The sequence below is a fragment of the Macrosteles quadrilineatus genome, unplaced genomic scaffold, assembly GCF_028750875.1.
Source record: "Macrosteles quadrilineatus isolate MER2022 unplaced genomic scaffold, UCM_ALF_1.0 Scaffold_3__2_contigs__length_128488019, whole genome shotgun sequence".
NCBI classification, from domain to species: Eukaryota; Metazoa; Arthropoda; class Insecta; order Hemiptera; family Cicadellidae; genus Macrosteles; species Macrosteles quadrilineatus.
Window position 1 is genome coordinate 14,843,175 of NW_026542596.1, and position 22,605 is coordinate 14,865,779.

General features: G+C 34.6%; 1 protein-coding gene across 1 annotated transcript in view; it reads left to right on the plus strand.

Annotated features, from left to right (window-relative positions):
• The first annotated feature begins 6,770 nt into the window (after nucleotides 1-6,770).
• Nucleotides 6,771-22,605, plus strand: part of LOC128990719 (uncharacterized) — a 48,315-nt gene continuing 32,480 nt past the window's right edge. The window contains exon 1 of the mRNA XM_054413253.1: nucleotides 6,771-8,743. Within this exon, the coding sequence (XP_054269228.1) occupies nucleotides 6,857-8,743 (1,887 nt within the window). The 5' untranslated portion in view covers nucleotides 6,771-6,856. The remainder of the gene's footprint in view (nucleotides 8,744-22,605) is intronic.

Below are 22,605 nucleotides of genomic sequence, written 5' to 3' on the forward strand. Positions count from 1 at the left end.
GGGGTAGCGGGGGTAGGGGCTAGCTCAAAATTTTCAAATGACAAGAATAGTCGAGTTTGGTACCATTTTACAGGTCTTGACGAAACATAAACATTGACATAAAGAAAACCAAAATCGGCTCACTAATAACAAAATGGCGCCTTAAAACGTTTCAAATCCAAATAACCATGACGGTGGCAAAAAAAAAATAACTTGCACCCTCTTTAACTTTTTAACCATTTGAGATATTTGAAATCGGTTTGCGACAACTTGTTTGGATATAAAAGGCTACAATAATTATGGTCAGTTTTGAAAATTTTGCGCTTAGGGGTAGCGGGGGTAGGGGGTAGCTTAAAATTTTCAAATAGCAGGTATAGTCGAGTTTGGTATAATTTTGTAGGTCTTGTCAAAACACAACAAATAACTTAGAGAAAATAGAAATCTGACCATTAATAACAAAATGGCAGCTAAAAATGATTGAAACAATGGTGTTTTAAAGTAATTTTGAACTGCCATTTTGTTATTAGTGAGCCGATTTTGGTTTTCTTTATGTTAATGTTTATGTTTCGTCAAGACCTGTAAAATGATACCAAACTCGACTATACTTGTCATTTGAAAGTTTTGAGCTACCCCCACCCCCGTTTTCCTAAGGGCAAAATTTCAAAATTGGCCATAATTATTGAAGCCCCTCATATCTAAGAAGTTTGCCGCAAACCGATTTCAAATATCTCAAATGGTTGAAAAGTTAAGGGGGGGTGCAAGTTACTTTTCAGCCACCCTGTATGCATGTAGTCTGCATAGCTCGGACATAGTCATAATGTCCAAACAATCCTTTGACCAGTATCAGCCTAAGGTGTAAGAACTTCCTATTTTAAGATTGCGAACCACATTTTGCCTTGTTACATATTCAGAATACTGAAATACACTCTGGTCCCAGTAAACTAGACCCTTGCCGCCACTGTACATTCGTTACTTATAAACAATGTTGCTGATTCACGGATTTAGAACCCGGTAGATATTGACTACCACTCAGCGATGAAACAGATCTGAGAATGTTATATGATACCAAGGCTCTATGAATGTATGTCATACTGCCTACGCCAATCCATTTTATATGAAAAAATCGAAACGCTACTGCGTGCGTTTGTGTGTACGTGTGTTTGCTTTCGTGCTGCTTTAGCTGTGTTTACATGAGTGTGGTGACCAGACTGTGTGGACCTGATCACTTATGTGGACATCACAAACGTCCACACAATTTTCACAGGAAATACATTAAATTTGTGGTCTTGGTGATGACTGACTGGCTAGTGGCGCCCCTACAGATGTGTGTCTGTATGTGTGGATGAGTTGCAACGGTTGCAACTTTAGTGATTTTCCCTATAAAATATCATAGTTCCTACCGCTTACCCACATACTATAAAGGTTGTTGACAAGCTAATGGGAGAAAGTATCTGTCAGATTGCTGATACAGTTTAATTATTTATATTGATTTAGATATTACGCGCTACTATAACCGTGCTTCGTAACGGGAAGTGAGCACGATAGAGAATAATTCCGTACTTTAGATCTGACCTTAGTTATACATCTATTATTCATTTTAGAATAACAACTTTACTTTACTTTATATTTAGATAAGGGGCTTAAATTTCCTAGACAACCATTATATTTGATTATAAAGCTGGGTTTAGCTTTGTAATTTTCGACGTTTAAGAAAATATGTTTCATTAATGGGTGCAAACCACAAAGTCACACAATATTTATGAATTGAGGATTTTAATTGTGTATTGTTGCCTGAAAACCGTTGGCCGAATATTGTGAAAGTCATTTATTCCATACTCCTCCACGTTCACCTCGTAGCCTTTGCTCAAAACCAGATTTATGTTCATAAATAACTTTACAGCAACCTTTGAACAAAAACTAAACCACGAAAACTAGCTGTTATCTGTAAAAAAGACGCAGGGCCACCTAAAACGAACGTACACAATTCGCTACACATTTCCAACAGTCACTTATTTGTATGTGTTTCAAAACTGAACTGTATTGTCATTCACAATTTTGAACTTTAATTCGCGATAAAGGCACATTTTGAGTTTGGTTGCATTTGATTGAAAGTGTCAAATTAAAACACGTAAGGAATACAACTTGTTGGTGTAGGATGTCCAGACAGTAAAACGACTAAAATGGTCAAAAGTTTACATTTTTGATGTAAAAGTATTCGAATTCAAAATTCATGTTTGCAGCCACTGTGCTGTTGGGCATAATGTAAAACTAAACTTCTTACGTAATCCCGTCACAGCTCAACTCTGGATTACGTAAGTAATTTAATCTTAAAAAAGTATGTTTCTTAATAAACTATTACATACTGAAAGGGTGTTTCAGAACCCTCTACTCACATATTAGGGTATTGTTCCTGGGTTACAAACATTTATTACAACTACAAAGCAACGACGAAAATATGACAATTTTTCAAATTCGTAAAACAAAATGGCGGCTGTTTAAAATTTTGTTCAATAAATAACTCAAAACCGTTGATTTAAAAAAAAAATGACAATTTAATTACAAATGAATTAACACCCACTTTTTTCACTCACTTTTAAAGTGTACACTCAGTGTAAAAAGTTAGAGCAACTGACTACCTACATTGAATAGATAATAATATTTTCAGGCAACAATAAAATAAGCTGAATAGTTTGTAAACAAGAACGTTGACTTTTACCACACCTAATATAAAATGTTTGGGTGTTTTGTGTAAATTTTAAAGACAGTAAAAAGCTGTGAAATTTTTAAGCCATCAACAATGATAATAAGCCATGACTAATGATAGATAATTGATAAAAAAGATACTTTTAGGGTTATGTAATATTTTATTATCGTGTGAAATAATCTGAAATCGCCAAAAAATTACTTGCAAAGCGAACGGAGACTGTTGCATTGTTGGGACAGACTTAAGCTGCATGCCTCGGCATACACTGCAACCAACCTTCACCGTTCACGTATCACTAAAGCTACCATATCTCAGTAAATATTTGTTAAATATTAAAAAATACCCCCACTGCAGCAAACCTGCCAACTAAGCGAATTTCCATTTGTCAGAATTGATTCTCAAATCTATTAAAATAACACTAGGTTTAACGAGTACCTAGGTTTGCTGCTACAAGGAAACTAATAAAGTGTGTGTTTTAGTAAAATATTAATGGCTTAGTATAAAATAAATATATTTGCAAAGATTTTTAAAATATGTCAATAAACAAGCAAACTACAACATTTGACAATATTCTCCATAAGAATAACATGGGAATTTTTAATTTACCATTTTTTTAGTTTTCTCCGTTACCAATAACCGTACAAAAGCTCTTAGATATACTAAATTATTTGTTTTTTTTAAGTTCTTTTAAAAGGTCTAGAGAGAAATTGGGAAATTTTTTATTTTGAGGGTTAAAAATGAGAAAAACCATTATTTACCCCATAAAAACCACCCGTAAAACCCCGAATTACTATTTGCGAATTACCATTTGCAAAATCCAAACTAATCAAACAACAGCTAGTCGATAAAAAAACATATAATCTCTCACCATTACACAATCATTTTGCATTCGCAATTGGTTTAATGCAGCCAAATGTGCTCCGCTGTTTCAAGAATTTATAATCCACTTCAAAATATAGTCACCAAAATCTCATGAATAAGTACAATAAATTTACATATCCTCTAACCACCAATTAAGAACTGTAAATATATATCTAATATATAAAATTCTCGTGTCACAGTGTTTGTCTGCAATAGTTTTATAAAATCTTCTAAATAATAACCCTCCGCAGCAAACCTGCAGCCTAAGCGAATTTCCATTTGCACGATTGGATTTGCAATTAAATCTGTGTAAATAACATTATGTTTAACAAGTTCCTAGGTTTGCTGCTAAAGGGAGGGCAATAATTTTTTTTAGAATATCAAATAATAAATAAAAAAGTTAATTTGCCAAGTTTGATCAAAATGTATCCATAAACAAGTAAACTACAACAGTTTCCTTATTCACCATAAAAATAGCATAATAATTTTAAGTTTACGATTTTTTGAATTTTTCCGTGACTAATAACCGTAAAAACCCCTTCGATATACTAAATTATTTGTTTTTAAGCTCTAAAAAATGGTACTAAGAGAAAACGGGTTTTTTGTTTTGGGGATAAAAAATGAGAAAAACCAATTTTTACCCCATAAAACTCCGTTCCCATAGTCCGATCATGCTGGTTCGCAAACTCATTCAGGTTTATCCCGCCTTACACCTTTAAACCAAATTTCATCAAAATTGGACAAAAATTACTCAAAGTATCGCGTTCACGGACGTATATATATATACATGTATATATATATATAAATCTATCTATTTATATACATATATATATAAATAATATAAATTTGAACGAATGGTGTATTTGGCGTCTGGGGACATCAAAATTAAAAAGTAAATCGGTCCCGGGCCTAGGTCTTACCGTGCCACCTACGGTAATAGCTACTTCCCTATAGGGAAATTCGCTAATAAGGTGTCAATCGATTTGTACCTAAATCGTCTTAAAAAAAGTTATTCCTGCAAAATCTTAGCAAAATCAACGGTTTTTAAGGCATTTAAGAAACCAAACTTTAAATAATCGCCATTTTGTTTAATGAATTTTAAAAATTTTCATAAAATTTTTGTTTCTTTGTATAGTTGTCATAAATGTTTGCCCAAAGTTTCAATTTCATTTGTTTAACCACTTTTTAGAAAAAAAGTCAATATGTGAAAAAACAAAATGACGGTTGTGTGAGTAACTATAGGACTTCCGGACAATTTAAATATGATATTTAGATATATTTCTTACCCAGGAATAATACCCTAACATTTTGGTAGGGAGTGCTGAAACACCCTGTATAATGCAAAATGATTCGACTTTGGGGATATTGTTGGAACATAAAAACAAAAATACTGTGCAAAAATGAAAGAGTAGAAAAACAAACATGTACAAACAGATCCTTGCAACAGAATTGCAAAGCAATTGGTGAAGGCTTAGACTTACTTTATAATACAGGGTGGCTGAAATGTAACTTACACCCCCCTTAACTTTTCAACCATTTTAGATACTTGAAATCTGTTTGTGGCAACCTTCTAAGCTATGAGGGGCTACAATAATTATGATCAGTTTTGAAAATTTTGCCCTTAGGGGGTAGCGGGGGTAGGGGGTTGCTCAAGATTTTCAAATTACAAGTATAGTCGACTTTGGTATCATTTTACAGCTCTTGACAAAACATAACAATTAACAAAAAGAAAATAGAAATAGGACCATTAATAACAAAATGGCATTTCAAAATTAGTTCTAATAACCATTGTCTTAATCATTTTTAGCTGTCATTTTGTTATCAATGGTCCGATTTCTATTTTATTTATGCTAATTGTTATGTTTCGTCAAGAGCTGTAAAATGATACCAAACTCGACTATACTTGTCGTTTGAAAATCTTGAGCAACCCCCTACCCCCGCTACCCCTAAGGGCAAAATTTTCAAAACTGATCATAATTATTGTAGCTCTTTTTATCCAAACAAGTTGCTGCAAACCAATTTCAAATATCCCGAATAGCTAAAACGTTAAAGGGTGTGCAAGTTAATTTTCAGCCATCCTCATGATTATTTGGATATAAATAAATAAATAAATAAAAATGTCTTTATTAAGCGTTTCTCTGGTACACCAGCTTTTCAGAACAACTTTCGTCAGTACGCTAAATATCTAATTCAACAATCAATTAATTATACATAGCAATTTGAAATTTGTTTACATAATAACCTAACAATTTGGCCGTTATACACCTAGACAATAATTACAATTTTTTTTTAAAGATATCTTTAAGTTTTCTTTAAATGTTTTGCTAGATGCAACAACCTTCAGGCCGTCGGGTAGACCATTGTACAACGAGGAACCAAAATATTAGAAGCTCTTCCTCCCAAGCTCTAGAGAAACTCTTGGGCGGTGAAGCCTCCCACCATGACGTGTCCTGCGCTGGGAAACCTTATCGCGAAGAGAAAGCCTCGTAAAGAGGATATTAAACGTTTTAGGGCGCCGTTTTGTTATTAGTGGGCCGATTTTGGTTTTCTTTATGTCCATTGTTTTGTTTTGTCAAGACCTGTAAAATGATACCAAACTCGACTATACTTGTCTTTGAAAATCTTGAGCTACCCCCTACCCCCGCTACCCCTAAGGGCAAAGTTTTCAAAATTGACCATAATTATTCTAGCCCCTCATAGCTTAGAAGGTTGATACAAACAGATTTCAAATATCTAAAATGGTTGAAAAGTTAAGGGAAGGGTGCAAGTTACTTATCAGCCACCCTGTATACCTGTTTTCATGCAGACAGTCCAGTAACTAATGGATATCCAGAGTAAATAAGTATTTAGTTTCATCACAGCTGTGACGATATAAGGGACGATCGACTCGGGTTGATAAAAAATCTTAAGTCATTAGCGATGTCCATTAAAACTACAAAGAGACATTTCAGATCCTCGGGAGTGGGCGACACAATTAACGACGCTCCGGTTTTATTTACCTACGATATTTTTTGTCGAGCTATTTATTCTCGGCGAACTTCCGTCAATCCATGACGCAGTGGCGTAGTATCATCATTCGAGACATATCGTCCCAAATGCCGGACTGTAAAATACTGGCAAAACATAGGTACAGCGAAAATAACAATAATCCAAGAATAGGCGCGGCATAAAACAATAGTAGATGTCCGCGAGTTGGCACGGCGGCGGCGGCGGCTGCGGCGTCGCGACGAGAGCTCAGTGCTACGCGAGCCGCGACGCGGGAATAGCAGCGTCGTGGTCAGCGTCGGCCGTCATGTAACCTAGCGCGATACCATGGCGGACCGTCCCCGTAGACCCAAGTACACCAAGACCAGTAGTAACAGTAGTACTAGTGTAGACCCAAAGCTGGAGGACATGGGTAAACCACGGCCCGACGTCAGTCCGGGAGGTTCTAAAGAGACACCGGAGAAGAAGAGAAGTCGGCCGAAGAGGGAAAGATGGCTCCTCACCCGCAAAACCTGGAGATACATGGCGGACGCTGGGAGAAGACTCATCCCGGAGGGACTCCAGAACAGGCCCGAGGATGTTCCAAGGATCGAGGCTTACTTCCAGGAAGTGTGCCACAAGGAACCGAGGTTTTTGCTGTGGAGGAAGCAGTCTTACCCGGGAGCTCTGGGGATCCGCCATCGCGGAAGATCGAGAGGAGGCAGAAAAAAGATCGGTGGTAGTTGTCGTGACAAAACTAGTTCTGCCGATGAGGCTGAGGATATCAAGAAAGGTGCCACTGCGAGGTTGACTCCTCAACAAGCACGTAAGTTAGGCAGTAAACTCGATCTAAAAAAATTGAAAGAAGATTTCCTCCTTGGAATTTCCAATACCTCACAGCCTCAAAGTACAGTATCGTCTCCCGAGGAAGAGAGCAACTTACTTTTAGAAACGCTTGAAATGTACCTGAATGAAAAACCTTCCGATTCAAAGAGTCCTAGTACCTTGAGATCTTCGTTTAACCACGAAGAGCTACTAGAAAAACTTCGAGAACATTTGGACAGCATCGAGAGATTGGCTGCGGAGGAGCGAGCTCGAACTCCCAGGCCGACGAGCGTCCACTTCGAAGGTGATAACACGCAGAAAATGCTTTTAGAAACTTTAAGGAGATACTTCGGAAAATCAACTAACAGGGAAAAGGTTATCAGTGATATTTTAACAGATAGGAAATCACTCGAGGGGTTGTATTTCGATTTGAGAAAAGCGCGAGGGTTCAAAAGTGGCCGTAGCAGTGGTGAAAGTGTTGGTGCGGGTTATAGTGCGACAGCAGTTAGACGACAGTGGAAACCCAGAGGGGGTGAGAGGTCCTTCCTGTACCAGGACTTGCGAGAGGAGGACGCCGACGAAGAGGTTGGATCCTCAGACTCGAGACAAGAAGTGACGAGTGAAACATCACCTCCTCCACTGATACAGATTAAACCTGACATTGAACCTCCGGTAAAGACGTTCGCGACGCAAACAGAAGCCATACCTGCCAGTGTCTTAGTGGCTATACAAGACGAGTTAAAAAGGTTAAAACTAGCTAAAGAAGCCGAACAGAAAGTGGAAGAGGATAAACCAAAGCCAAAACCATACACGAGGAGAAGTAGTGTGACGGATAACGACGACGTTTCACCTTCAGTAGGAGACACAATAAAGCGATATCTCCGGATGGCGAGGAAGAAAAGTGTGGACTCGGACAAAGCAGACAGGTTCAAAAGAGTGAATTACGATCAAAACATTAGAAACATAAGACCCAAGGGTGAAATAACGCAGATTGGAGACGACGACGGTCTCGACAAAGGAAGTCAAACGGAAGAGTCTTGGGTGGTGGCGTTAAAGGAGTTAAAGCTGGAAGACAAATTGTACGAAACGACCAGCCCGACCGAAGAGCATTTCAGCTCCAGGATCACTAGCTCCAGAAGCAGCGTGGACACCGGAGTGGAAGACCTCTCCTCTCCTCCTCAAACTCCAATTCCACCCACAAAATCGCCCTCGGGAATTTTACAAACGGGTCAAACGTTCTTGTCGAACCTGTTGCACCAAAAATCTCGTAACAACTCCTCTGTGTCCGCAGTGCCTGGTGCCATGCAGAAGTCCAAGTCCACCTCCAGCGTGGTCGTCAAGAAGATCTGGAAGTCGAGGTCCAAGAGTCAGACGAGGGTGACATCTCCAACCTCTGCCTGGACTCCTCAGGTAACCGAGGTGTCTTTAGAGTGTTGTGTTCTAACATCTTGGCTTTACTTCGAGTAATGGCATGAGTTAAAAGTGTATTACTAATTAATAGTATTATGGCATTAAATAATGTAATTTCAAGGACACAAAAAATGTAATGTAATGTTTAAAATTGAGTGTGTGTATTTCGTATAAGTTGATAGTGCTAGGAGTGAGTTGTTTGAAGAAAATAAGTTTGGTAGTAGTTATAATAAAAGATTTCCGTAGTCTTTAGAAACACTTTTGTCAACAATGCTAATGAAACTTTTATTACTCTGTATTACGGAAGGGCTTGGTTTTGTTTAACGCTTCTACATAATAATATAGACTAACCAACACAAGTAGACTTCTCAACCCAATTGGAAATTTTGAAGCTCGTTTTTCGTACCTTGTTCTTGCACGGACTGGGCGCTAGTGTCGACGAAATTTTTTTCTATTATTTTAGGTTTAATTTATTGATTTGTGCTTTACTGTTTGGTTATATAACTAGAAGAGTTTTCTTATGTGATTGGATCGTATTATTTGCTTAAACGAGGTTTTAAATTACTGAAATAACAATAAATAAATTGTTAACACGAATTCTGCAGTACACCGTACAGAACTAACAATATAATTTTCTTCAGCATAAGGATTAGAAATCTACTAAGGGAGTAGGTTTATCTATGATAATATACATTCTATTCTACGGTGCATTAACATTGAGTGTTTATTCCAAAATAAGATTCTTTATTCTCTTTTCATAAGTTAATTTTTCACAAGAATTCTAATAAAATAAAAGTTTGTTTCTCTGTTGTTTTGCATAATGCATAACTAGATAACCGCCTATGCAAATATGGATACAGTTTAAATTAATTATAAATATGGTTATTTTTTACCTAAGACCGTGTTTTAAAGTAACCGTTTCAGTTCAGTTCTTAGAATTTAAAAGTTTCACATAACATCATTGTTTACTTATATAACAGCATAGTTTTACTTAACAACACGGGTAACAGACCAATGAGGTTCAAGGATCGAGAGAGAAGAAGTAAAATTGTAATGCTTTGAACATCAACTAAGATTGGTACAATGAGTCGTTGCATCAATGTCAGTGGCAATGAGAGGTTATAAACGAAAACATAACCTCTTTTAGAAGTTTTGAGTAGTAATGATTGGTAATTAAATACCGGTCGTAGGTAAAGTAGTGTACGCAACTCGCGTAAATATTGTTAACGACACCCGTAGACGTTTTTATGCCACTCGCCAAGGCTCGTACCTTAAATTTTCTACTCGTGTCGTTAACGCCATTTTTACGCCATCGTTGCGTAAACTACCATTTCCTATCAAGAAAGCTTTTAAACTTAATGTTTTTGTTTTCAGTAGGACTAAGTATTAAAATTATTTTTTTTTTAATGTATTTTATAATAGTTTTGTTTAAACAACAATCCAAGAACTGATTCTATGACTAGCCAACTTTACAATGTAGTTAGACCATAGTTGACACTTCAATTGCAAAATAGCGGGAGGGCCTAAAATATTAGCGTAAGATATTGGTTTGCTATGTTAGTTATAGCATAGACTAACCAACACAAGTAGACTTCCCATCCCATTGTAAATTTTTAAGCTCGTTTTTCGTGTCTAATTCTTGTCCGGTGACACTGGTGTCGACGAAATTTTGTTTTTATCTTTTTAGAGTTAACTTAATGATTTATGCTTTACTGTTAGGTTACATAACTAGAAGGTGAGTTATTGTTTATGATTGTATCGTTTTATTAGGTTAAACGGGGTTTTAAAAGCCTGAAATAACAAGAAACGAATTAACACGACCTCTTTAGTGCACCGGACAGAACTAAAGATAAAATTGGCTCCAGCTGTTCCATAAGGATGGGAAATCTACCAAGGAAGTATATTTTATCTGCACATTTTTATTACAGCTGTGGTTTTTTAATACGGACAAAATGAGAGCATTCTATTGACTGAGGAAGGGTAGCCAACGGTGTTTGTAACCATAGCGAATCACATCGGTGACACTGTCAAAGATTTTGCTTGGAATGCGATTACATACTACTTAACTGTACATCTTTCGTTAGAATTTAAGGCATTTATAGTTTTATTTTAAGAACAGAACTATTTTTCGATTAATAAACCTTAATTCGATTTTTTATTATCAGCAGGTTTGGTTGGTTAGGTTAGGTTATAATACTTAAGTTTTATAATAAAAAATAAAAAAAATAATTTTAACTCTAATTTTGTTCGTATTAGAAAAACTGCAGCTGAAATAAAAAATGTGCGTTTTATCTATGGTTATATGTTAGATAGTTTTTTAGGTTAGAAATTTATTCAATGGATATATTTTACAAAACCAGCTTTGAAAATATATTTAGAAAAATAGTTTAAGTAAATTATTATAAATGGCAAACCAAAATTCTCGTGGGTTTATTTCACTGCCTATAAGTTAAGTAAACTTTTGCTTGGTTGTACAATTGTAAACTACTGCTTGGGTAGTATCATAATAAAGATGGAATGCTCAAGTGCCACACATTTTTTTAACCACCCCTTGGTTTTTATTTAATTAGTGTTATATTTTTACCCGTAAAGTTCTAAAAAACATAGGCTACCTTGAACCATGAGAACACAACAAAAACATCATCAAACAGTAAATTTTGTTTTGTTGTATATTTATGTAATTGTAAAAATATGTGTGTTATATTTATGACAGGTTAAGTGAAAGAAAGGGCCATGTAGCCTGAAATTTTGCCTGTATAAATAAATAATATTTCATTTCATTTCATCTCATTTCATCTCATTTCATCTCATTTCATCTCATTTCATCTCATTTCATCTCATTTCATCTCATTTCATCTCATTTCATCTCATTTCATCTCATTTCATCTCATTTCATCTCATTTCATCTCATTTCATCTCATTTCATCTCATTTCATCTCATTTCATCTCATTTCATCTCATTTCATCTCATTTCATTTCATTTCATCTCATTTCATTTCAGTTTAAAACACGTACTAAAACAGTTTTATCTAGCTCATAAAATTATAAATTGTACATTGCATCAATATTTTTCAGTTTATCTACACTTATGGTGAGGTTTGTTAAAGTATTTGACATGACCATTTGCTTTAAAACAATAACCATATTACAGTGTTGTCAAATTGAAGAAGTATTTAAAACAATGTAATGCACCAACAATTTGCTCTTACACACTAAACACTAAACGTAAATTAAATTCATTAGAATGCAGTTTTTCAGACTAAGCCAATAATGACTCCTATTAGTTAGGTTTAAAAGTAATGTTTACATGCTATGTTTAAAAGCGTAAAGCTAATGCCTGTATAATATGAATTGTATAGTTAAAAGTGTAAAACACCATAGTCATTACAGTTGTTTCTTGAAATGGGTCTACAGTAAAAGGTTTAACATATTATGGCTTACTTGGACAAAAATTTGGGTATTTTCCTGTTAAAGGGAACATTCTTTATTATCGATGATTTTTTTCTCGATATATCGATATTTTTTCCGATCCATTACAAGTTGACAACTGACCTTGTTTAGGCTAAAATAGTTTATTACATGGATTAAGAAATTAAACTGTTCTAAGCTAACCTAACATAACCAACCAAACTTGCTGTACCATTTAAAAATTCCGTTTGATAATAGAAAAGGCAAGTTAAACACGGAATTTTTAAATGTTACACAGCAAGTTTGGTTAGTTATGTTAGGTATTTTTTTTATAATAGTTTCATTTCATTATTGTTTGTTGATACTGAACAATATTCATCGTAGTTGTCAGCTGATATGTTTCAATTTGTTAATATCGATATATCGAGAAAAAAATCATCGATAATAATGAATGTTCCCTTTAACAGGAAAGTACCAAAATTTGTCTAGTGAGCTCACACAAAATAAAACATCACAACATGTCATGTTGTTGAGTTTTCCATCCGACAAAATCAATCGACGCTCAAACGGACAATAAGTTAAGACTTGTTACTGTATCAAGTTGTCACAAATTCTTTTATTTAAAAATAACAATTTTCAATGAGCCACTCACAGAGAGAGAGCTTCAGTCTATAATTCTATTTTCTCCCTTGCTTTCGTTACTGAAATAGTTTTGTGATAAAAACTATGCGTTAGTTTGAAATAAGTTGGCGTATCATTTTGACTTTTTGAGTCGGTAGCTTATACAGCGCATGCTGTTGAGGCTCTATTTAACAGCTTTAGTTTTCATTATAAAACCGGCTTCAACTTCATAAACATACAATGAACTTCTATCACTTAATAATAAACTAATATTTAATATTACTACTCATCAACTTCTACGATAAACTATTACAACTACTCTGGCATTGTAACTAAAAGTGACCATAATAACAGCAAAACATTAAGTCAACATCAAACACATTCTAATGTAATTTGATTATAAATACTATACTCGTAAACAGCTTCAGATTTTGCAAAATTTTAATATGTTTTTAAAATCTACTATCATTATCCAAAGTTAGAAAGTATGTATTTGGATGAACTTGTTGTTATGGTTAATGCCAAATGGTGATAGACTTATTGCTACAAGGTAGTACCAATGTTAAATACTCCCGCCGCGGCAAACCCGCAGACCAAGCGAATTTCCATTCGCCTTAATGGATTTTCACTAAAATAAAAAAAAAAGGATTTTCACTAATCTCCTTAAAAATGTCATATTTATCCCGTGATTAAATAACATTAGTTTAACCGAGTACCTAGGTTTGCTGTTACAGGGTAGGTAATATATTGTTTTTATAGTTAAATCATTATGTTAATAGTTTGGTATAATATGAAATAAATACATTTTCTATATTTGATCAAAATATATTTATCCAATTGAACTACAACAGTTGAGTTTTCTTCTTAACGATTAAGGGCATGACTGCACTTCAATATACTAAATTATTTGTTTTTTGAGCTCTACAAAACGGTTAAGAAATAAATTGCTAATTTTATGTTTTTACCGTCAAATTTGGGAAAACCCCATTTTTACCCCATAAATTCCCGTTCCTATAGTCCGATCACGCTGGTTCGCGAACTCGTTCGAATAAAAGTAGGTTTACACCAAATAATTTCAACTTAATTGGATCATTTTTGCTCGAGTTATCGTGCTAACGGATACACACACACATAATACAGGGTGGTGAAAAGTTCCGGGACGGCTTAGTAGTTTTTTTAACCGTTACAGATGGAGATAGATATACAAGTTGGTACACTGTTACTAGGCATAAATCACTATTTTACTAAAAATTCAATGAACCGCTACCACTTCAGGAGGCCCACAAGGAGTCGGAAGAAAATCTTAAATATAGGAAAATACATTGATAAGTACACCAAATTAAAGGTCTTTACTAGTATAATACAATACCGCAAATTTGAACTCAAATGGACAACAGAGTCAAAATTGCAGCCGTTCAAAGATTTCTTGAATCTACCATTTCGATTCTTTGAACGGCTTCCATTTTTGCATTTTGCATATCAACTTATGCATACGTTTTTGATTTTCCCAATTCTAGTGGGCGGTCCCCTGAGGACGTAGCTTGTAACGTTGCAAATTCAACACATCTTTGAATGGCTGTAATTTTAGACTTGGTTGTTCGTTCGAGTTCGGGTTTGCGGCATTGTATTTTACTAACAAAGACCTTTAATTTGATATGGTTACATTTAAGATTTCATGTTGTTAGCCTCCGGATCACGGAGGGCAGTCCAAAGTTGAGTCTAGACCTGCCCTCCGTGCGTATCGTGTTTCCCGGTACCGGCGTTTTTGTAATGTTTAATTGTCCGTGTTTTCGTTTGTCTGCTAAATATATGACATCGATGGATTTCCATTTTAACCTTAACGACTTCCTCTGGAACGAAATTTGATGTCCTTGACAGCCTGATGAAGTTCCTATATTCCAGTATGCCCAGTAACAGCGTACCAACTTGTATAGCTCCAACTGTAATGGTTAAAAAATATTAAACCGTCTCGGTACTTTTCACCACCCCATATAAATTTGAGCAAATGGTGTTTTGGCCTCTGGGGACCTCATAACGAAAAAGTAAATCGGGCCCGGGTCCAGGTCTTAACATGAGACCAAAGGTAATAGCTTATTCCCTATATGGGAGATCCGCTAACAAAACATACGACGTACATTCCTTGAAACCCCTCAAGTAGTCAATCTTGAGCTCCTGCTATAAATTGAGGTACAATAGTTTCTACACAAAACACACAAAGTTGTGTATGTGTGGGGGGGGGGGTGGAATTAAATGTTTTAAAACTAAAAATAAAACTTATGAAAAAATATATTAATGTGTTTTGGTGTTGGTACATTTACTTTGCAAACCTATGTACTTTGTGATTAGGGTCATTATCCTACTATTATAAATGAGAAGAGAAAGTTTGGATGTATGGATGTATGTTTGTGACAAGTAAACGCAAAAAATACTGGTCGGATTGGGCTAAAATTGGTGTGATGATAGCTCACATTCCCGATTAACATACAGACGCATTCTTATCTCAAAAGTCCTTTTGGGCTCCGCCCCAGTGGCTCTGGAGTTTCCCACGTTAACCTTATGAGTATTCATATTTCAAAGGAATAAAAGCATTTTGTAAGCTGTTTTAGTTGGTTCTATGATATTAAATAGCATTAACAAGTTATGAGGTTTACCAACAGGGTGCAGTACTATTAAATTTAATATAAGCTTCATTTTGGATTTTTTTTATTTATGTCAATGTGCTTAAGTGCAGCTGAATTTTCTTTCTAAAAGCGTTAGTGGATGTGTAACTTTTTTATACAACAAATGTAAAGATCAAAATGTTTCTATTTTGTGTCCTCTTTCCGTTGCAAAGCACGGGTACATCAGCTAGTTACTTATATAATTTGCTTCGAGGAAGAGATATAGAATTTTAACGGTTTATAGTCCTTTCCAAACGCAAAATATTGTAGTTGAAACAAAATAACCGAAAGTTATATATGGCACCTGGATTACCGGTATCTTTTATTTTTAGTTGATGACACTGTCGCGGTATTTCGAATTACAAAGATACCGTTGTATAGTGGTTCAAATTTTCTATTAGCCTTATTTTATACAATTTCCAACAGTGAAAAATAGATAATACACGAAACTCTTACATTAATGTTTTCTGTTTCTTAAGGATTATTACGGACACTATCCTTCATTGGTAAAACACAAGTTTGATAACATTTGAAATATAGAATCTAATCATGTTTGCAAGTGGGGAGAGATCCTAGAACTTAAAGAACTGCTCTTTGAAAACTTATTTCGTTAATCTCAAATTTTTGTTTTACCAATCCGTGATAGTTATTGTCCGTGGTCAACCATAAAACAGCTGATGATTTCCACTACAGTATTATTAACATTGAATTATTGTAATTCCAATCTGAGATGGGAACGCCACATAGAGTGCGTATTTTAACCCAAATATGAGTTAAGGGTAGAATAAAGTCTGATGTCATTGTAGCCATGTTACTGACTAAGATAAGTCTTTTCTTTAACCAAGACCATTTATTCAAAGCCCAATAATCAGGCAGCTGGGAAGTGTAATTGATAAATAGTCATCAGTTATGCCTCTTAATTTAAAATTCTGGGAAATAAATTCCATACTTAATACACAAATGATGTTCATGATTTCATACATACATAAAATATAGTTTTATTTGTTATACAAAGAAATAAAATGGTTACAACTTTTGAAAAACTCAAAAAGTTTCGACACAGATACACAGAACTGTAAATGCTTGATACGGGAACCCCTTGTGGTACGACAGATGTCAATAATGTACTCAAGCTCTTGCTAGACTTTGAAATGTGTGTCTAGGTCTATTGTTTCGATTGCATTGGTAATCCGTTGCTGGGTGGTGTGTACGCCTTATCTTTGATGTATCCCCACAAGAAAAAAATCAGGGGGTGATTTCCGGAGATCTTGTAGGCCAGTTCAGGGGTGTGTCATTTTTCGGACCACCGAGCTCGTTCCATATCTCAGGCAGCACATTGTTAAGCTCAGCCCTACTACAAGTAACATTCAAATGCAGCCATTTCTCTTAAACTTCAAGTTTCACTTGCCAATATAGTGGTTACTAGGAGGATAATCGTTAAACCTGGTTCTAAAGTGTCGTTGCACACTGATAACAGACTGGTTAATGTAATATTCCAACTGTCAAAAAGCTTTCCTGCCTTCAAATTCAGCCATTACACTACACTTACAACAATTGACTTGACAAACAGCTGATATGCACCCAAACCAATGTAAATGAAACTTTGTGAGTTTTTCTTTCCAATGGTACCAACTAAAATAGTCTTGAAACAAATTAACCCAGTAATATTTATAATCAAAATCAGGAACATCATTTGTAATAACCCTGTATTTTTAAATCATTACGTTGCCCCTTTAATTAATTAGTATTGTTGAGCAAAACATTGTCAACTGAGCTTTGCAGTCCATCGAATAATATTTCTTATGCCCAGCCAAACATTTCACAAACAAGTGTGTTCAGAGAGATGTTCAGAAGATGCGGACCCACCGTGTTCCGTTCCGGTTCATATTTCTTGGCCAGCTGAGTCTGCCAACGAATTCCTCGCCTACCCTCGTGTATTTTGTGGCTTTTTAATTACCATAATTCAACACTTTGCTTAACCAATTATTCTATTTAATGTTTTAAGTAAATGAAAAGTTTGTAGCTAAATGGAGGTAAAATTTGGTAATTGTTGATAGGTAAACACTGTTAATAATAAATAAGTTACAACTAAGTTATCTAAGACACCATTGCGTACGTTTTTCATCAATATTAATAAGCAACAAAGTGTCTTAGTTAACTAACATATTTTTTATTTAATTAAAACCATCCATATTTTAATGCACCATGAAACTGTTATTTCTACGGTAATTGGATGTTAATGCATTCAATTTCCGCAAACGTGTTTGAGGTCGCTCGTCATTTCTACGGTGACCTTACTTTTTCACATTTTAACATGTTTAGCCTCTGGATCACGTATTTTACTAATAAAAGGTTAAATACCTATAGTACTGTCTGTTTGTCTGTGTGAAACCTTGGTCGCTGACCTAAACTCGGATCACAGATTTTTAACGGGTATTTTATTACGCCAGTTAATTTAAAACCTCACGATTGATGTTAGTTGGTTTGGGATGAAGATTGTTGTTATTAGTTTTAAGCACAACACTTTCACCATCATAATTGAGCTACACGATTTTCAACACGTTGCTAGCTCACTCTAGCAAACGTATTTCTAACCGAAATTGAAGCTTTTGGAAACAAACAAATGCCAGGAAGTAAAACGTATGCCAATTTATCAAAGTTTTTTTTATCAAAGTGTGAGAATGTGTTTCACTATGGCACGTAGCCTAACTCAGTAATTAATGTACGTTGAGGTAGCCATTATTATAGGCTGAAACCTGATTTATTGTTTGCCGTTATTTCCGTTATGTTTTAAACCGTTTGTGATGCTTTAGCATTAATCTACTGAACAATTATACAACAACAAAATGAACAGAATTGTTATCAAACAACTATTGTAAAAGATTTCAATCTGATCATGTATAAAGGAATTTTATAGTTTTCTTACAAACATCCTATGCATTAAATACCTGTATGAAAATTAATTTGGTTCATCCCGTAAAGTTGCCTATTTTAGCTTCGCGACGGAGTTAAAAAACTAAATCGAGTCAACTGTAGAATCATGCAAAAGTGCATCCTCTTTGCCTTACAATAATAGCGCTCTTTATTGAAGTTTATTTCAAATCCGCTCTTAGGCATCTTAAAAATGTATACACAGTACAAACTAGAATAGTAGTTTACGCAACGATTGCGTAAAGACTATTAACGCGAGTTGCGTACACTACTTTACCTACGACGGTTTTTTAATTACTAACAATCTGGATTTTAATTACTAAAAATCACTACTCATTACTTCTTAGAGAGGTTATGTTTTCGTTTATTGTCAGTGCCAATGAAAGGAAAGTGATGCAACGACTTATTGCATAATCAGCTGATTTCATGTAATTACGTGTTTGTAAAACTTCGTAAAAAAATACGTTACCTTTTTCAGGGAATGTGTTCTGCTAGCAGCATTCTTACCATAAATACTGCATCAGGTACAATTAGGAAAATTTTGCATTTTGTTTTTGACAACTGAATGATTATAGTGAAACAGTTAATTTACAGTTAGATCTCAGCATCGAATATTATAGAATACTATAAACAGTTTGTTCTCTCATTTCCATCTCGTCAACTTCACTTTCACTAACTGACATTATTAAATCAGTTTAATCTACCTTCCTTTAACTTCCACAAACTTAGGTTAAGAATACGCGAGTATCAACAGGAACAAGCCGGATCAACAATTAAAATTGTCAACTGATCAGCTGATCAGCTTATTAGTTGACGTTCGAAGTATTACAATTGTACTTCTTTTCTCTCAATCCTTGAACCTCATTGGTCCGTTACCCGTGTTGATATGAGAAAAACTATGCTGATATGAAATGAAACTATGCTGATATGAAAGTAAACAGCTGTTAAGTGAAACTTTTCAATTCTAAGAACTGAACTGAAATGGCTACTTTAAAAAACGGTCGTAGGTAAAGTCCTTTTTATTATTACAGTTAGGAACATTACAAAACTGATAGCATTTTTAGGTTACGCCATGCAATGGACTGAATTCAATTTTAAATGAATATTTACTTTGGTTGTACAGTTTTGGCTGCAGAAAATTGAAACAGTTGACATAACAATAACAAATCTTTGTTAGTGCTTGTCGGCAAAATCCAAGAAAGATAGTAAACATTACTTTCGCATAGTAAACAATCTTATTCCGTATGAAACAATGTAATTGTGAATTTTCGCAGGTGATAAACTTGTAACGAAAACATGTCGTAATTTCTTAGTAGTGCAACGAAATAGTATATTTCATATCAAGAGTATTTGAGACCAAGTTTGAAGTGCGAGATTTATCGAGCACTTAAATTGGCAAGAATTTGTATAGACCCACTTTCAATCGTGTTTTGAACGTTGCTTTTCGCTACACTACAAAAAATAATTATTTTCTTCATTACAAAACTCATAGAATTTTTTATTTATTCACTAGCATTTTAACATAGCCAAAGTAAAACATTAGCTTCTTTTATGTCACATAAGCTGCTACGGAAACTAAGGGAAACAACTGATTTCTAATTATGGTACAATCTGTGATTAGTTTGTTCAGCCAAAATATCCTTTAATACAAAATTGACTGCAGTTGGTCCTCAAAATTGGGATGTCTTGTTTTGTATTAAGGGGGCAATGTACCCAAAAATTTTAATAAAAAAAAAGTATTTTATTTATTTTTATGTTTCTTAAACAATTTAGGAACAAGTATCAAGCATTGATTTTGGTTTTTTAATATTCAAAATGTGTTTTTTGGATTAAATTTCATAAGCACGCACAGCTGGCTTTTCTGCTTCAGGCGCCTATTTTGGAAGCAATGTAACCAAAAAACTTCATAAAAAATTTTTTTTCTTAAAATATTTAAGAGTCTGTATCAAGCATTAGTTTTGCATTTTTAATATTGAAAATAGTTTTTTAGGCTAAATATCATAAGCATCCACAGCTGGGTTTTCTGCTTCAGGCGCCTATTCGAAGCAAAGTGTTTTTGTTATTTCCCGCATATTTCTTTTTTACTGTTTACCTTCACGTTTTACAGCATAGTTTTTTTTATTTTTTTTAGCTAGAGAAGTCAAATTTTGTACATATGTTCTTCAATATATTGTGCACAAACAGTAGCATGGAAATTTACATATTGTTAACCATATTCCTTACATATTTTTTTAAATAAAAAAAATAAACGGAATTCGTCAAAAAGTTAAAATAAAATGTCCCATATATATTTTTAAAAGCATATCAAAAGCCATGCTACAGTTTGTAAGGCTATTTATTAGCTTTGAAACAAAGTTTAAAAAATTGGAATACGTGCTATACAAAAGGAGTTATGCTGTAAAACGTAAACGTATGTTTTTTAATCCCCCCCCCCCTTCGCCCGAAAGAGAAAGGGGGGGGGCTCATATTTTTTTTAATTTTTACACTGGGATACATTTTAATCAATAAATAAAAATTTTTAGGCCATTTATAAAGAAAAAGTATTTTTGGGTACATTACCCCCCTTAAAAGGTCAATGGTAAAACTCAATAGGCAAAAACCGTCATGATAATGGTGAGTTCGGCACATATAGAGTCATAGTTTGATTGTGCCTCACCTGGCAAAATGCCCCTTGCCAACCTGATTGTACCAATCGTTGTGAGTCACATGCTCTTGTTGTGAATATTGCAACTATCAACACACCCACCGTCTCACACAATCCAAGGCCGTCATTGTTGTTAATCAATCGTCACTTAATGTTAGTTTGGTACAGAGATGCCGTGATTCACACCATATAACATGTGTGTGTCTGATGGCTAAGCTTGTACTGAATTGGACAATTACTGTAAAATATACATTGGTAGAAGTTACTTCAATAGCGTAATTACATCGGGAACCTTTTATGTTTGTAAACCATTCGTGTGTATGTGTGTTTCTATGTGTGCATGTGTTCCAATGGAAATGTTTATGCTCTTTTTAAGGGGTCTTTGAATCGTCTCTCTAACGTCGATCATAAGTCAATCATTAATTGTTAACAAATTGCATCAGGGTTTCATAGTGGATCCCATGCGGTTTTGAACCAGCGACTGCATCAAAAACAGCCATTTTAATGCATGTGTTGAGGGTCTGAAGTAGAAATTTTACTCTCTAGGGAGTAAAAATCATTTTTAGTCTCTAAGGAGTAAAAATCAGCTGTTGTAAACAGTTTTAAATTTTGGTTGTGGCAATCGTATCGATTGAAATTATTTATCGGTTGATTTTTAAGTAAGGGTTTATCCTATTGTTGTCGATTGCTCGACATATCGATGATATAATGTACTGTAACACAATCGTAGGCCTAATAGACTAAAATGATTGAATCACTTATTTGCATTAGCAGAATTGAAAACAACCTGGGAGTCGTTTTGAGGGGTTATCTTTAAAATTCATTTTTATAGCCCCAGGATTGCGAAATATGACAAATAATGGTTAAAACATACCTCGTCAGAGGTACCTCCATGTTCACTACTTACATGTTAAGGATTGTCTGACGAGGTATGTTTTAACCATTATTGGTTATCTTTACATAAACATTATTTCATTTTCTAGCTTTGTTTGTTAATTAATTACTAGGTGTCAAATGCTGCTCCGCAGCGTTAAAATAAATATAATATCCGAGAAATAATCAAATTTATGATTTTTGAAAGAGTAATACAGTATCTTGAGCTTAAACTGATTTAAACGATCAATAGCTCAAATTAAAGCCTATAATTTACTGATCATTTTGAGTCTAAAACATATAGAAAAACATGAACAATACTGGAGGTATTGATTTTTAATCATAGAAAACCCTTATAAAAATAGTTTTTTTGTTGGTTGTTCACCTTGTGTTTGTTTGAAACTCGTCCGATTTGAATAACTAATAACTTAAATGAAAGGTGGTATTTCACTGGAGCTTCTTAGGCTAAAATATATAGGATTATATAATTACAACTTGTGAAATACATATTAAATTGAAGTAAGAATCCGAAAATAAATCAAATTATGTTTTTTGTCGAGTAATACAGTAGGTAAATATTTACCGATGCTTGATGTGGTAACCTGGCGTGCATGTCTTCATTTTGAGACCTCAATCATGAAAATCGGTCGGGTAGAAGAGCCCAACGAATTTGGCAAAGAAAAGCCAAATCTAATTCCCATAGGAAAACATGGGGAGCAATTTTG